Raw genomic sequence first — 15,438 nt, 5'->3', positions numbered from 1 at the left:
AAGTCATAAATAAAACACTTGTTTTACGAGCAAGCTTACATTGCCCATTAAATGAAGGGCAAAAATACTCGGCGTAAATTAAAACCAAAGCCGTCCTAAAACGACTTATCTTATTTGCAGGGATATTCCTCAAGAAATTGCCGTTTAGCTTGCAAAGCATAATATTAATCTACCAAAGCCCGTGATCAGAGAACATAGCTTACATGGCCGTATTTACTGGGGTCATTTGTTAAAATAGCGCTAATGCTCGGATCTGCAAGTTCCCAGAATGCCGTGCTAAAAATTAATTCATGCAGAATTTACTGAATATGTACTAGGAGAGGAGAGATGCTTTCAATGGGGGATTTGGAAGACCATTAACTATGAGTCGGCACTAAGTCCTGTATTTTACACTAGCTCTTAGATGGCAATGGGTAAAGAAAGTTCACTTTCAGATATATTATCCACAGAGAAAGTGAAAATTCAGGCAGGGTCAGACTGGGGGGGGCAGGGCCCACCAGCGCTGTCACCCAAGGGCCCCACTCACCCCAAGAGGTCACTGCCATGGTCACCACTTACCTCTGGGGGCCCCCGAGGCCCGCCCAACCCCTACCCTGTGCATACTTTATTCTTACCTTTGGCACGTCGGGGGAGGGAGATATGCAGCCCGGAGGAGTGCCGGCCAGATCATGTGGGCAGGGGGCCCACCAGGTTTTTTCCTGGTTCCCTGTCTGCCCAGTCCGTCCTTCAGCTAGTCTTGGGAGACTTACCCCCAAGGACAAAATAGAGAAAAGTGGATATTTATGTGCTCCTGGGCAGTGTTAAAGGGCCAAAAACCAGCAGAATCATTACTAGTCTTTTAGTTTTTTCCCCCCTGCCACTGCCCAAACCCACCACCATCAGGGTCCTGTCCACAGTTTGGAAACCACTTAGCGTCAGACTTGGGCTGCGACCTTCAGGGCCCACCTCATAAGCTCCAGCACCCTACTCCACATCACATACCTTTCGCACCTTTACTTCTAAACTGGGTTAGGCAGGGGAGTGGGCCTTGGTCTTCTATTATCCTGCCAGCCTAGTCTGGCCCTGGAACCACTCATCTAGATAGAGAAATTGTCCTCAAGGCAAAGACTTGAGCCTGAAGGTGGCCATACACGCACCGATATTATCGTACGAAACCTCGTTTCGTACGATAATCGGTGCGTGTATGGCATGTCGGCGAGTCGACCGATATCGCAGGAAGCTGCCGATATCGGACGACTCGCCGATCGGACAAGTTTGAAAATTTTGATCGGGCGCCATAGAAGGCGCCTGACCAAAATTCTCCCTTCAGAGCTGAATCGGCAGAAGGAGGTAGAAATCCTATTGTTTCTACCTCCTTACCTGCCGATTCAGCCCTGAATGGTGTGTGGCGGATCTTACGATGTTTCGTGCGACCGATGGTCGTACGAAACATCGTCGGATCGCCACGTGTATGGCCACCTTAATAAAGAAGAGTAATGGCCCTTTTTGAAGCATCAGTTGACAAGCCACAGGTTCAGATTTGTTTAAGCTGGAATTCATTTCCACCATGAGAAGGCTTTCATGGAAGCATAGCAACTATACAGGTCTAGGAAGCTGTGGGGGCCCCATGGGTATACAATTAAAAAGAGGAGCAGAAATAATAAATATTGGGTGTATGGTAGGGATCCCCTTTTTTACTCATGAGCCACATTCAAATGTAAAAAGTGTTGGCGAGCCACCCAAGCATGAAAACAGTTCTTTGGGGATGCCAAATAAGGGCTGTGATTGGCTATTGGGTAGCCCCATGAGGACTGCTGACCTGCAGGAGGCTCTGCTTGGGGTACAATTGTGTCTCTGTGCTTCCAAAACTTGCCCCCAACCCAGGAATGTAAAAATGGCACCTACTTTGAGGCCACTGGGAGCAACATCAAAGGGGTTGGTGAGCAACGTTACTCCTGAGCCTCTGGTTGGGGATCACTGGTGTATGAGGGCAAGAATTATGGGCAAAGATCTACTGCTCTTTATTTACAGACTTGGAATTTGACTCTACACAATATGGGCTATGCACTTGACCTCACCTTGAAACTTTGGAAGCTGTAACTCCATAATTCATCTAATAAAAATAAACCATACATCTTTATAGTCGGAATATCATTGCAAGCACAGAGCCATGGCATTGTCAGTTCACTCACTAGTCACAAGGCTGGTTTTCATATTAAGTCACTGGCTTCAAGGAATATGTTGTGTTTATGCCATCCCTCCTTACGACAATGTATTTACTTCTGTGTAATGGGCTTTCACCGCAAATTCCTCTGGGAAATGCCTTAATGTTTATCTGCTCTTGTCCACCCAAGATAATGATGGTTCCAAGCCAAGATGAAAAAATGATGGCAGCATTTCTCCTACTTGTATTTGTGCGTCTTTAGTCCACTTGATAATATTTCTTTGCCAACTAGCAATCTTCTCTCACTTTACACCTTCCTAATAGCTCTCATCTACACACAGAACAACACGTTGCCTGAAACCTTTTCATTATCGTAAAGCTGATTGTTGTGTTTAGGAGAATCGGTGCGAGTGCGACGGCACAATCTTTTCTTCCCCATCCTAATGGATAGGTGCAGTGTCAACTCCGTATGGCAAGCTTATCTAGCTGTATAGCGTAGCTATTGTCAGGGGTTAGTCTGAACTGACAGCAGAGCACTAGCAGTTAGATAATGGCTTTTCCAATGTGCCGTTTTGTGCTTCCCTGAGAAATACAAGCTGTCAGCACCTCAGACGCTAGCAAGTTAAGGGAAAATACATGTTAATGGCTTGTACAAAAAGAACCTCTCCTTACTCACGGGAAGCAATCTAGTGGCTGTCAATTATTCACCCCCGATGTCTTATAATCACAGGGATATGAATGTTATCCATTGTGGTGTGCTTTCTATTTAGAGTGCCGGAATATTACACGTGGGCTACCACTCAAATCAAACTGCAGGCCTGCTACAAAGCGATAACGCTGCTTGAAATCAAGGAATAAATGGCTTGTTCTCTTTTTGTTTGAGTGCGAGGGATTGTTACGCATTGTAGGTAGTAAAGATGTGGAAAACTATGCCTAAATCATGAATAAAGACTAATAATAAACACTGACTCTTGTAGTGGCAATATATACAATGCTTCTGCCTCTGTATTATTTGGGCTTTTTAGCAGACGGCCATAATTAGGGATAAGTGTTTCCCATATTGAAGGAAGACTACAACTGTAATTTAAAGGCTGGACATCCCACATCTAGGTACATAAAATATATAATATGCTTTTGCTTTGATCAGTATTGCATCAGGCAAATGCTTTCTCTGCCCTATACAAAACCAGGCCTGGCTGTACCATCTGCAATTCTTGTAGGTTTTCCTCACTTGCAGTCCTTTCTGTCACTGTTCTGGCTAGCCAGCTGCTACTTTTGCTCTTTAGCATTCCCAACGTCTTGGGAACATGTACATCTTGCAATTAAACACTGCGGAGAATGGACAACAAATAATCAACATGCTAACAGTAACATTTACCTTTGTATTTATCTGTTATTTATTTACTTTACCAGAGCTCTCAACCATTTTGGATTCATATACCAGGGAGGAGCAGAGCTCTAGCCATGACTGTGACATGGCAGAAACCCCCTGGAAATCACTTGGAAGTGATAATATATTTCTGGAATATTAATTTGAGGCCAGTTTGCAAAACCAATCTCCGAAGCACCTTTATTAGAAAAATATGATCTACCCCAGGGTTTCCCAATAAAAAAAGTTAGGGAGCAACCCAAGTATGAAAAGAGTTCCTAGGGTGTGACTAATTAAGGCTCTGGTTGGTTATTTGGTAGCCCCTAGTGGACTGGCAGCCTACAGGAGGCAACATGTTGCTCTGCAGCCATTGGTTGGAGATCACTGGTTTACCCTATTCTATCACAACCCAACCATGACTCTCTTTAGCCCACACTAGTTTTACCCATATTTTTCCCCATTTGAAGGACAAAATAGGAGCAGAAGTGGGAAAAACATTTTCATTTCTATCAATACAATTCTTCCATTTTTAATGTGAAGCAGGATGTCATTGACTACCATTGCTAATTATGGTAATCATAAAGATTTAATTGAAGTTCTTCACTATCCCTTGCCAATACTATCAGAGCTGCCTTTTGGATAACTTGTCTGGTCTGCCCTATTGGGGCACGACAAAGTAGCAGCTACAAGCAGTATGAGTGGGGGGTTAGAAGGTTCAGCAGAGCAATACGATTACTTGTGCCACTTGACATTTGGGTTGTGCATTTTTTTTCCAGCTCAAGGACTATACATCAAATAGACTTATTTTAGATTCTGTATCTAATGGAAATCAATAAATTGTATCTAAATGATTCTCTATAATTATATGTGCCCTTGTATTTAAGGCTTTTGGACTTTTTAACAGCACAAGTTGGTAGCAGTGGCCCATTTTGTGCCAGCCTATTGTGTATAAGAAACTGTATGGTTTATCTCCCACAAGCTGATGGTTTGGGGGCCTGTGCACCTGGACACCACATGGTTATGGGTGGGCCTACACCAATATACTACTTGTTTTGTTTAAAAAGGTAAATGTATCTGATCTGATGGACTCTTGGAAAATCTGATTTGCAACATTTTTCATACCAACCTTTATAAGTAAAGTATGTACATTAGATCAAGGGAATACTTTACTTTATTGACTTTTACAAAGGCACTATTCAATATGAGGCAGGCCCCAGTGGGCCCCATCAGAACCACAGATAGCCATAACTATTATAGCAGGAAATTCCCTGTCTAGAAAACATGCCAAAAGTCTACAAACGCTAACAAATGCTAATTGAAGAAGCACTGAGGTGTGCAACAGGAGAGGCTTCATCCCCATATGCATCTTATCATGATGGGTATGTACTTTGTGCACATTATGATATCCATTTAGGGCATTCCGTATATATCAGATTCACTGACCTCTGTTTAAAAGCAGTTATTTTCAGTGTATTTTCTTTTTCAGGACATGGGCTGAATATTGTCAAAGCTTTTAACAAAAACATGCCTCTGTCCAATTGGAAGCATCTATCATTCCTTCCCACCCTGAGAAATCTATATCTCTCTTTATATGACTTATAATTTATAGGGTAGCGATTATGTGCATCCAAAACTTCTAGCCAAGCCAATGAAATAGTTGGACAGCCGCTGTGATAAATTCACTGCAAGTAAATCTTACATAAATGAGCATTTTTTGTATTCAAGAGAATAATGCAGACTTTGTTTTGCGCTGATAAAACATGAATATCTTGTCAACAGTTTTAAGTTGACCTTAGGATTCTGTCACCAAGTATGCCCAATACCCCCACCCATTCCCATGCCTCCTGTTATTTATATGTATTCAGAATACTTGGGACCTGGGATTTTTAGGTCCCATAATTTGGGTTTCCACACTTTAAGTTTGCTAAAAAAAAACATTCAAAAGGAATTCTGGGAATGAATTCCAAACTCTTAAAAAAATCCCATTTACATAGGTTTATCCTATAGGCTAAAGCTCACCCACTGGGTTTAAAGCAGAAGCCAGGACAATAGCTGATCAGATTCCCAACTACAGACCGGTTTCGCCTTTTTTGAGGCTCATCAGTGTAGTGCAGGGTTTTCTGATCATTCCCAGAATTCCTTTTGTTTGCTTTTGTCTGTATGAGGCAGTCTCCTCAACCTCATTTATTTGTTTGTAGAACCACATGGTGACTCTACCTAAGCTGATCAGAAAACCCTGCACTACACTGATGAGCCTCAAAAAAGGCGAAACCGGTCTGTAGTTGGGAATCTGATCAGCTATTGTCCTGGCTTCAGCTTCAAACCCAGTGGGTGAGCTGTAGCCTATAGGATAAACCCATGTAAATTGGATTTTTTTTAAGAGTTTGGAATTCATTCCCAGAATTCCTTTTGTTTGCTTTTGTCTGAATGAGGCAGTCTCCTCAACCTAATTTATTTGTTTGTAGAACCACATGGTGACTCTACCTAAGCTGATCAGAAAACCCTGCACTACACTGATGAGCCTCAAAAAAGGCGAAACCGGTCTGTAGTTGGGAATCTGATCAGCTATTATCCTGGCTTCAGCTTCAAACCCAGCGGGTGAGCTGTAGCCTATAGGATAAACCCATGTAAATGGGATTTTTTTTTAAGAGTTTGGAATTCATTCCCAGAATTCCTTTTGTTTGCTTTTGTCTGTATGAGGCAGTCTCCTCAACCTTATTTATTTGTTTCTAAAAAATCATTTAAACATTAGATAAACCCAATAGGATTGTTCTGCCTCCAGTAAGTATGAATTGTATCTTAGCTGGCATCAAGTAAAAGGTACTTCTCCCTGATGCCAACATTTAAAATTATTTATACCAAACTATCATAAATAAGCAAGATTTTGAGGACATTTCATGATGTGTGTAGTTGGGTATATTGTAGGTATGATGCCCTCACATATATGAGAGTAGTGTGTCAATATTAAAGGCATATAATCTATTCCACTTGGGGGGATTAATGAAAAGCTGTACCAAGTCTACTAACACATAACAATATCAGATGTTCCTTTCAAATAGATGACAAAAAATGCTACTGAATAGTTGCTAGACCTACACTATGGGTGTAGAACTAACTTTATCCCAAAATAAGGTCATCCTGAAAATCCCCAAATGCTCTTTTTTTAAAAAAAAGCTCTATGTTATCCCAACAAGCCCAAAGATATAATGAAAAGTATCCCAGATGCAAAATCTAAAGGTGACCATACACTGTAAGATCCGCTTGCTTGGGGGGTTACCAAGCGAGCGGATCTTCTCCCGATATGCCCATCTATGGGGGGGGGGCGATATTGGGCTAATTCAATCACTTGACCCTTGGGCCATAGGCACTGTCGGTTCGGGGACCGCATTAAGGAGCTGATGCGGTCCCCGATCTGACGTAAAAATCAAACCTGTCTGATTTCAGGCCAGATGTCTGTTGGGGAGGCCCAGCGTTGGTGGCCATACTCGGGCAGATAAGCTGCCGAATTGGTCTAAAGGACCAATATTGGCAGCTAAAATCAGCCCGTGTATGGCCATCTTAAGACCAATGGCTTAACAAGTCGGTGCCGTCCTGTCCCTGTCCATCACTGTCCTCCACAGGTAAGACAGGTTCCCCGTGCCCCACCAGCAACTGCGGGGTCTGCTTTCTCTATAGTTATGCCACTGCCTAAGACATTAAGGGAACGAAAGAGATAGGGTCTTGTCCTCCCCAGATGTAGGCACACCATAAATAAAGAAAAAAGAATTACCCTCCAGGGACTGTATATTGTCAGCAGCACTAATATCTGTATAACAAAAGCCCAATATTTCTTCCTTTCGTACATTGTTCCTTTAGACTTCAGGCTCAGTTTTGAACAGGAGCAATGGCTGAATGAGTCAGAAGTTGGCACGGTTTCATGTGGATTTCCATGCCAATCTCCACCTTTCATCTTAATTGGACACACCTCCGTCCTGCCAACACTAACTGAAATAACAGCGTTCGCACTTATTGTCGCCTTGTCCTTCAAGCAATTTTTCTCTTTGTTAATCTGGACAACCGTGCCCTACGTGAGACGACAGCGCGAGATCGCAGCCTGATAAAATATAGAAACGCTCCTTTTCATTTGGACTTTAGAAAAAGTCAGACTGTTTATGAAACTAATTCAGAACGACTTGAGAATTATGTGCAGCTTTAGGGGACAATGCGCGCTGCCACAATAGCTCCGAGTCGCTACAAACCTTATGCCGTTCTATTCCAAACTTCCCATTATTTCACTCTTCTTAGCCAACGTGACTCATTTATTCTAAATATATCCTCAAAGTGTGACATTTTCCGTCAAGAAACTGAGATATGATTGAGTTATTATTAGCAAACTATGACAGTTTCTTGAGGAAAAATATAAAAAAGACGATTTTAGGGAATATTTAATATAGGGGTAATTTAATTCCTTCCTTTTTAACCCTGTAATATTGTCACACAAGTTAGAAAGCAGAAAAATCATTAAACAGCTGCTTTATTAACAAATGACTTGAATAATGTTCTTTTGCCATGGTTTCCCACAATTACATTTAGCGGCACATTTATCAAAGTGTGAAATTAGAGCTCACTACAGAAAAACTCACCCACTTTCTATTCATTCCTATGGGATTTTTAGAAGCGTATTTATCAAATGATGGACTTTTACCCATTGAAAAATATACTTCTAAAAATCCCATTGGTATGAATAGAAAGTCATCCACTTTCTGGTGAAATTTTATTTCACATTTTGTTAAACCTGCCCCTTAGTTTTTTTGTTGTTGATTGTGTTTTTTTTAACTATGCCAAATTATGCCAACACCAACTGCTCAACTGCTCAACTATACCAACACCAACTGTTGCAAACTATGCCAAACTATACCTACACCAACTGTTGCAAACTATGCCAAACTATACCTATACCAACTGCTGGAAACTATGCCAAACTGTACCAACACCAACTGCTGGAAACTATGCCAAACTATACCAATCCCAACTGTTGCAAACTATGCCAAACTATACCAACACCAACTGTTGCAAACTATGCCAAACTATACCTACACCAACTGCTGGAAACTATGCCAAACTATACCAACACCAACTGCTGGAAACTATGCCAAACTGTACCAACACCAACTGCTGGAAACTATGCCAAACTATACCAACACCAACTGCTGTAAACTATGCCAAACTGTACCTACACCAACTGCTGGAAACTATGCCAAACTATACCTACACCAACTGCTGGAAACTTTTAGCGCAATGGCATCTGATTTGTGTCAAAGTATAAGCGCACCTGTATCAATTTTGACATATTGGCTGCAATTAAATCAAGTGCAACCCACCTGGTGACTGCAATGATGCTGGAACTATGGGAAAATACTACCAGAAATGTGATTGTGTCCAAAATGTCACTTTTCACACTGTGGTGCAGCAAGTGAATGACCCCTTAAGTCTTTATTAACAAAAAGTGCAGCATGTTAAAGGGGTTGCCTTCCATATATGTCTTCCTCACTTGATAAGCACATCAGATTCTTTGGGATTGCACCAATGGTATTACAGATTCTCGTAATCATTGTCCCTGTGACACAGGAACAACAGTATATTTTACACAATTTTTCCTTGAAAAACAATAGCAATACCAGATACTACAGTCAGTGAGCCCTTTCCTAAGCTTGATTTGAAATAAAGAAACATATTTTATTATCCTTATAAGCTACATGTAGACATTCACTTCAAAAAGTCCAGCTTAGAGAACACTGCCCAAACCTACACATCCCTTATATATAAGGCATATTAGCAATGCACCGTATTGGGAAGCAAAGGTCTGTCCTACCTTCTTCTTGTTCGTGGGACAGATATAGAAGTTGTCTATCACTGTAGTGACCCCGGGCTGTAGGTTTAATTTTGTGTATGTCGTTCCATAATCAGACGATCTGGAAGAAAAAAAATCAGTTGGTATAATATTCTGAAACAATGTACCCAGATTGCACTGTATGCTGTTTTAATTACTGTTCACTAATAACACTGCCTTATTTATACATGTGAAGATATAGTATATGTTACAATGCATCCAAGATTCATTTTGAGCAAAATTCTAATTTGTCTTAGAATTTAAAGTCTCCCAAAATTCTACCGGGAAGTTTGATGAGCAGCCCTAGGTAGATTTGAAGCCATTGTTTCATCTAAACCATGATTTTGCACAAAGGTCTCTGATGTGCAATTCCTTGTTGTGGTTGATGTTCTCCTTTATAGCCAAGTGACATTAATTCCCACTTTAATTCAACCCAAATCAATCAAAGCTGCACAGTTTTAATTAATCTGAATCAAACTACAGGAAGAATCCCATCCATATTGCTAAATTACTCTCCGGAGAATACAGTTAGCAGTACTGTGTGACAGTTTAATGCTTAATGAAGGGCTGAAACATGACCTGAAGCATCACTATAGTGCAAGGCAAGTTTTCCTTGGCTGCAGTGATGCTGCACTGATTTTCAATTGGTCTAAATGACTAACAGAGAGCAGGGAAAGCTGCAAAGTTTGCCAACAGGTGGTATCTATTTTATAGCTATTAAACAGTGCAACATAGATCTCACCATGAGGATATACAGTATTGCATGTGGGGAAAGTCTAAGAACTTATATAGCAAATAGCTAGAGGAAAGGCAAGTGTAATTTCACCAGGATAAAACATGGAACTAGGAAATGTATGAGCATGTAAACCCATGAGTGAGTATGGACATAGACATCTATTATGGTACTTGTGTTTTATGAACCTAGACCTCTTGTCTTGTTGAAGGCATTTCTTTAATTATAGTGATGGGGGTGCTCATAAATAGGTCTTTGGTGTAGAGTCCTGCAGTGGGTCGGGCACCCACGGGTTACCCTGTGGGTTGTGGGTAGATTTTTCAGATGGGGGTATAGATGCGGGTCGTGGGTCTGTGGGTTACAGGTCTTATCCAGCAACCTCTTGGGGTAACAATTGGACTTTAATATTGCCCATTTTAACTCAATCATAGCTGGGTAAAGAGAAGTAGGTTATCCAAGACACAGATCTACCAGGCTTTATGAAAACAGTGTATGTGCTCATCCCCTTAACTAAACATATCTATTTAGATTGTTCTAGGCACCTCCAATGTATGGAGAACAAAACTGAACACACACTTAACACTATAGTTACCGGCACCAACCTTATACTAGGAATGCATTCAAATACAATGTGTGTGGCTTTATTAAAGGGGTTTCCACCTTTAAAATAACTTTTAGAGAGATCTTCTGAGTAGGGATGCACCAAATCCATCGTAAAGGATTCGGCCAAATACCGAACCAAATCCTAATAAGCATATACTAATTACATTTTGGATAGGTTAAAAATGGGAAAAATGGGAAAAATTTTCAACTTCTGTGTTTATGTGACAAAAAGTCACGTGATTTTTAGGATTCGGATTCGGTTCGGCCAGAGGCATGGATTCAGCTGAATCCAAATCCTGCCGAATCTTGGCTGAATCTTGGCCGAATCCTGAACCAAATCTAAATTGGGTGCATCCCTAATTTTGAGACAAATTGCAATTGGTCTACATCATTTTTTTCTTGTGGTTTTCCAGCTATTTTGTTTAGCAGCTCTCCCATTCGATGTTTCAGCAGCTATATGGTCGCTAGGCTCTTATTTACCCTAGCAACCAAGCAACGGTTTGAATAAGAGACTGGAATATGAAAAGCAGGGAGACTAAATAGGAAGTTATGTTTTTTGGCTGCTTAGGTCAGTGAACCCCACTTTAAAGCTGAAAAGAGTCAGAAGAAGAAGACAAACACTTGAAAAACAATAAAAAATACCAATTGCAAAATTGCAAGGAATAGAACATTCTATAACATACTAAAAGTTAACGTAAAGATACGTAAAATCAATGGAGCACAATCTTGAGTGTATTTTTTATATGCCCCTCCTTAAAGGTTGTTTTTATCAACCTAATGTAGCACAGGCGGTGGATTACAGCAAAGTTAAACCCGTATTTGACATATCTGTTTATGAGGAGTTGCCTTCTCTCACTGAATGAAACATATAACTGCACCTCAAATCATACTTAACATACTTGTATGTATGTATATCTTTATTTATAAAGCGCTACTTATGTACGCAGCGCTGTACAGTAGAATACATTAATACAAACAGGGGGTTATTAAGATAATAATAGATAAATACAAAGTATAACAATAAATACAGATAAATACAAGATAAATACAGCTGCAATAAGTTAAGAGTCGAGGACACAAGAGGATGGAGGTCCCTGCCCCGTAGAGCTTACAATCTATATGGGAGATAGAATTGCAATAGAAAAGCCAGTTAAAGCTCACTTTACCAACAGACAAGATGAAAGATGCATTCAAATGCAAATATACAAAATTCAACTCCAAGAGGATGTAGACTAATTAAATTTGGCAAATTAATATCGGTGCTGTTTGTGCTGAAAGCAATATTGAATTTTTATTACAGTAACAAGGGGGATCAAGATGAATGGCTGGAAGTGGGATTTTTCTTGTTATTTCTGTTCTGACCTTGAAATCAAACTCCCCGATACAGCATTCATTTGCATGCTAAGGCAATTAGACAGTCATTATTTTTATTTCAGCAAGGCTAGACTTTGTAATGGGGAGCCTGGGCTACTGAACCTGTTGTGCTGCCAACAGAGCCGCGTATACAGTAACGGCTAAATGATCATTTCTCTTTCTAAACATGTGATTATTTGGTGCAATACAACCTGCTATATTCCAGCTACTGTGTGTATATATGGTACAGGCTGAGGGTAACGCCAGGGTCGATGGAGCTGCACCTCGAAATCCCAGGCACAGGGAGCACAGGATGGGACTCAACAGCTGATGACATCATGTTACTGGCAATTACGTGCCTTTGTGTAGTAAAATCAGTGTAATAGAGTACGTCTGAGATAAAGAGAGATAAAAAGGTAGACACATTGGGCCTGATTCACTAAAGGGCGATAAAACGTGCTCTATCGGTACGTTTTATTTGCCGGTACATGCGCTAAATACGCGAATAATCGCCGCATATGAATGGTAGCATATAAATGGTATCATATAAATAGTAGATGCTTATAAATAGTAGCCGCTAGTGATGAGCAAATGTGTTCTGGTTTCTTTAGTGAAAAATTAGCAAATCTTTCGAAAGATCCACGAAACGGCAAAAATGTTGTGCGGGCAAAAAAATTGTTGCTGTGACTATTATTTTTTGACGCTTGTATAAATTTTTGGATGTGCGGTGAATTTTTGCGTGGCAAATTTTTTCATGCGTTTTGCCATTGGCGGATTGTTTTGAGAAACGCATGAAAAAATCCGCCGCGAAAAAAATTCAACGCACGTCCAAAAATTCGCTGCGAATCCATGCCTGGCGAAACATTTCATCACTTGTAGCCAAATAGAAATAGTCGCGCAAATGAACGCACGCCATGTTAGCCATACACGCCAATACTTGCGGAAAATTACTGTATTAAAAATGAACATTTCGCTGCAAACTGGCGGCTGCGTCACTCTGGGGGAAACACATACTTGAATAAATAACACTGTAAGTCCATATTTTATTGCAAAAAATCATTTTCTGTACTTTTGTATAATTTTTCGCCTGCCTGTAGTAGGTGTTAATTTTCGCATAGCCGAATGCGATATTTAGCGCGCAAAAGTTATAGTGAATCATGCGATCATATTCTTTTCAGCGCGGAAATTAACGCAAAACGGTAAAACTAGTGCGAGAAATACCGCATGCGAAAATGGCGATTTTTCGCACGCGATAATACTATGGTGAATCGCGCGCAAATTATTTTGCATTTTTTAACGCGAAAAAGTGTGCGATAATTTTTATCGCCCTTTAGTGAATCAGGCCCATTGTGCTTTCCTGATATGAGATATGGCCTGTTTTTTCCTTCTATCCCCCCTTTTGCCAAATAATTATCCTGTGATGGAAGTGCCTTGTGCTCATGGTGGCATCAGAGGAAGGGAGTACAGGTATGGGATCCGTTATCCATAAACCCGTTATCCAGAAAGCTCCAAATTACCCATTTTAATCAAATGATTTAGAATTTTAAAACTGATTCCCTTTTCTCTGTAATAATAAAACAGTACCTGTACTTGATCCCAACTAAGATATAATTACCCCTTATTGGGGGCAGAACAGCCCTATTGGGTTTATTTAATGGTTAAATGATTCCCTTTTCTCTGTAATAATAAAACAGTACCTGTACTTGATCCCAACTAAGATATAATTACCCCTTATTGGGGGCAGAACAGCCCTATTGGGTTTATTTAATGGTTAAATGATTCCCTTTTCTCTGTAATAATAAAACAGTACCTGTACTTGATCCCAACTAAGATATAATTACCCCTTATTGGGGGCAGAACAGCCCTATTGGGTTTATTTAATGGTTAAATGATTCCCTTTTCTCTGTAATAATAAAACAGTACCTGTACTTGATCCCAACTAAGATATAATTAATCCTTATTGGATGCAAAACAATCCTATTGGGTTTATTTAATGTTTTATTCATTTTTTAGTAGACTTAAGGTATTGGGATCCAAATTACGGAAAGACCCTTGGTCCCGAGCATTCTGGATAACGGGTCCTATACCTGTACTGGAAAGATAAGAAGGGGAGACTGGGGGCTGATGTACTTGGGAAGGCTGGGCAGCAGCAATAGGAGTAACAGAAGCTGGGTCATATTTGCACTTCATTGTATTAAACGTCAACAAAACATTGCAGCTTTGGGCTTGCAAATAGCTATGAACCAAACCCACCCAGTATCAATTCCCTATGGTGCTGAGCAGAGGAGCAAAATCATCCTCCATGTTGCTTGCTCTTTGTATAAATCATATACAATCTGCATTCTCTTCTCATGTCGATAATGCTGACATGATTGGGACTTGGGAATACAAATGATTTTCATTCCTGGGCTGTCACTGCCGATAGAGAACAGCTCTTGGATCATTGCAAATAATACAGGACTTTCTATCTAAATTGCAATATAATGACCACTGTTAATATTTTAATACTTTTAATCTAAAAAATTATTGAAGTGATTTTAAGTGAAGTTGGAATTTGATAGCAATAGCTATCTGTATCTGTCACGCCGTACTCACAAACACCTCATTACTAACCGCTTCCAGCACGGAGTGTTCTGCGTTATTGGGCCCATGTTCACACTTCGTATCCTGCTCAGCTATGTCGGCTCCCTCCCATATTCTGACCACATAACATCGTGGTGGGTTGGAAAACAGCCGGCAATATTAGAGCAATTAGCCGGGCAGACAAGATGAAATGAATGTCATGCAGAGCAAAAGGGAGAACATGTTGTAGCAGAACAAAGAAAAACTCGGTGAAGTCTACTCTTAACCAAAAGCAAATATTATTTTTTAATATTGGGACTTCCCTGAATACATATCATTGAGCTGCCAAAGACATTGTACAGGCAGCTTATTCGCTAAATTACTTTCCACTTACTTTTTTTTCATTGTTTTAATACTTTTCAGCAACACTTAAAAGGGGGCCCTATATAGTCACATTTTCCTGCAGAATTGTGCAGAGGAGAATATTATCCTGGTATAGCGTTATGGTATCTATCTCTAAGGGCTATAAGAAAACAAGCTGTTTGGGTTCTGCTATGGAGAGGTCCATTTATGGCTACACCTCCAAGAGCTGCTAGGCCCCACCCTGGCCACTTTGTAAAGGTCCCCATACACGGGCCGATTCTAGCTGCCAATATCGGTCCCTTAGACGGATTCGGCAGCTAATCAGCCCGTGTATGGGCACTACCGATGGGCCTGCCCGACCTATATCTGGCCTGAAATCAGCCAGATATCGATCGGGCAGGTTTAAAAATCTAGTTGGATCGGGGACCGCATCGGCACGTTGA

At 40.6% G+C, this 15,438-nt stretch overlaps 1 protein-coding gene across 2 annotated transcripts in view; it reads right to left on the bottom strand.

Annotated features, from left to right (window-relative positions):
• Window positions 1–15,438, bottom strand: part of sorcs2 (sortilin-related VPS10 domain containing receptor 2) — a 501,641-nt gene that overhangs the window by 204,562 nt on the left and 281,641 nt on the right. For both annotated transcript variants that reach the window (XM_002938263.4, XM_031895320.1), the window contains exon 3: window positions 9,364–9,463. In XM_002938263.4, coding sequence (XP_002938309.3) covers window positions 9,364–9,463 — 100 coding nt within the window. The remainder of the gene's footprint in view (window positions 1–9,363; window positions 9,464–15,438) is intronic.

The sequence above is a fragment of the Xenopus tropicalis genome, chromosome 1, assembly GCF_000004195.4.
Source record: "Xenopus tropicalis strain Nigerian chromosome 1, UCB_Xtro_10.0, whole genome shotgun sequence".
Lineage (NCBI taxonomy): Eukaryota > Metazoa > Chordata > Amphibia > Anura > Pipidae > Xenopus > Xenopus tropicalis.
Note: the sequence above shows the minus strand (reverse complement) of the source record. Positions and strands in the feature narration are given on the sequence as shown.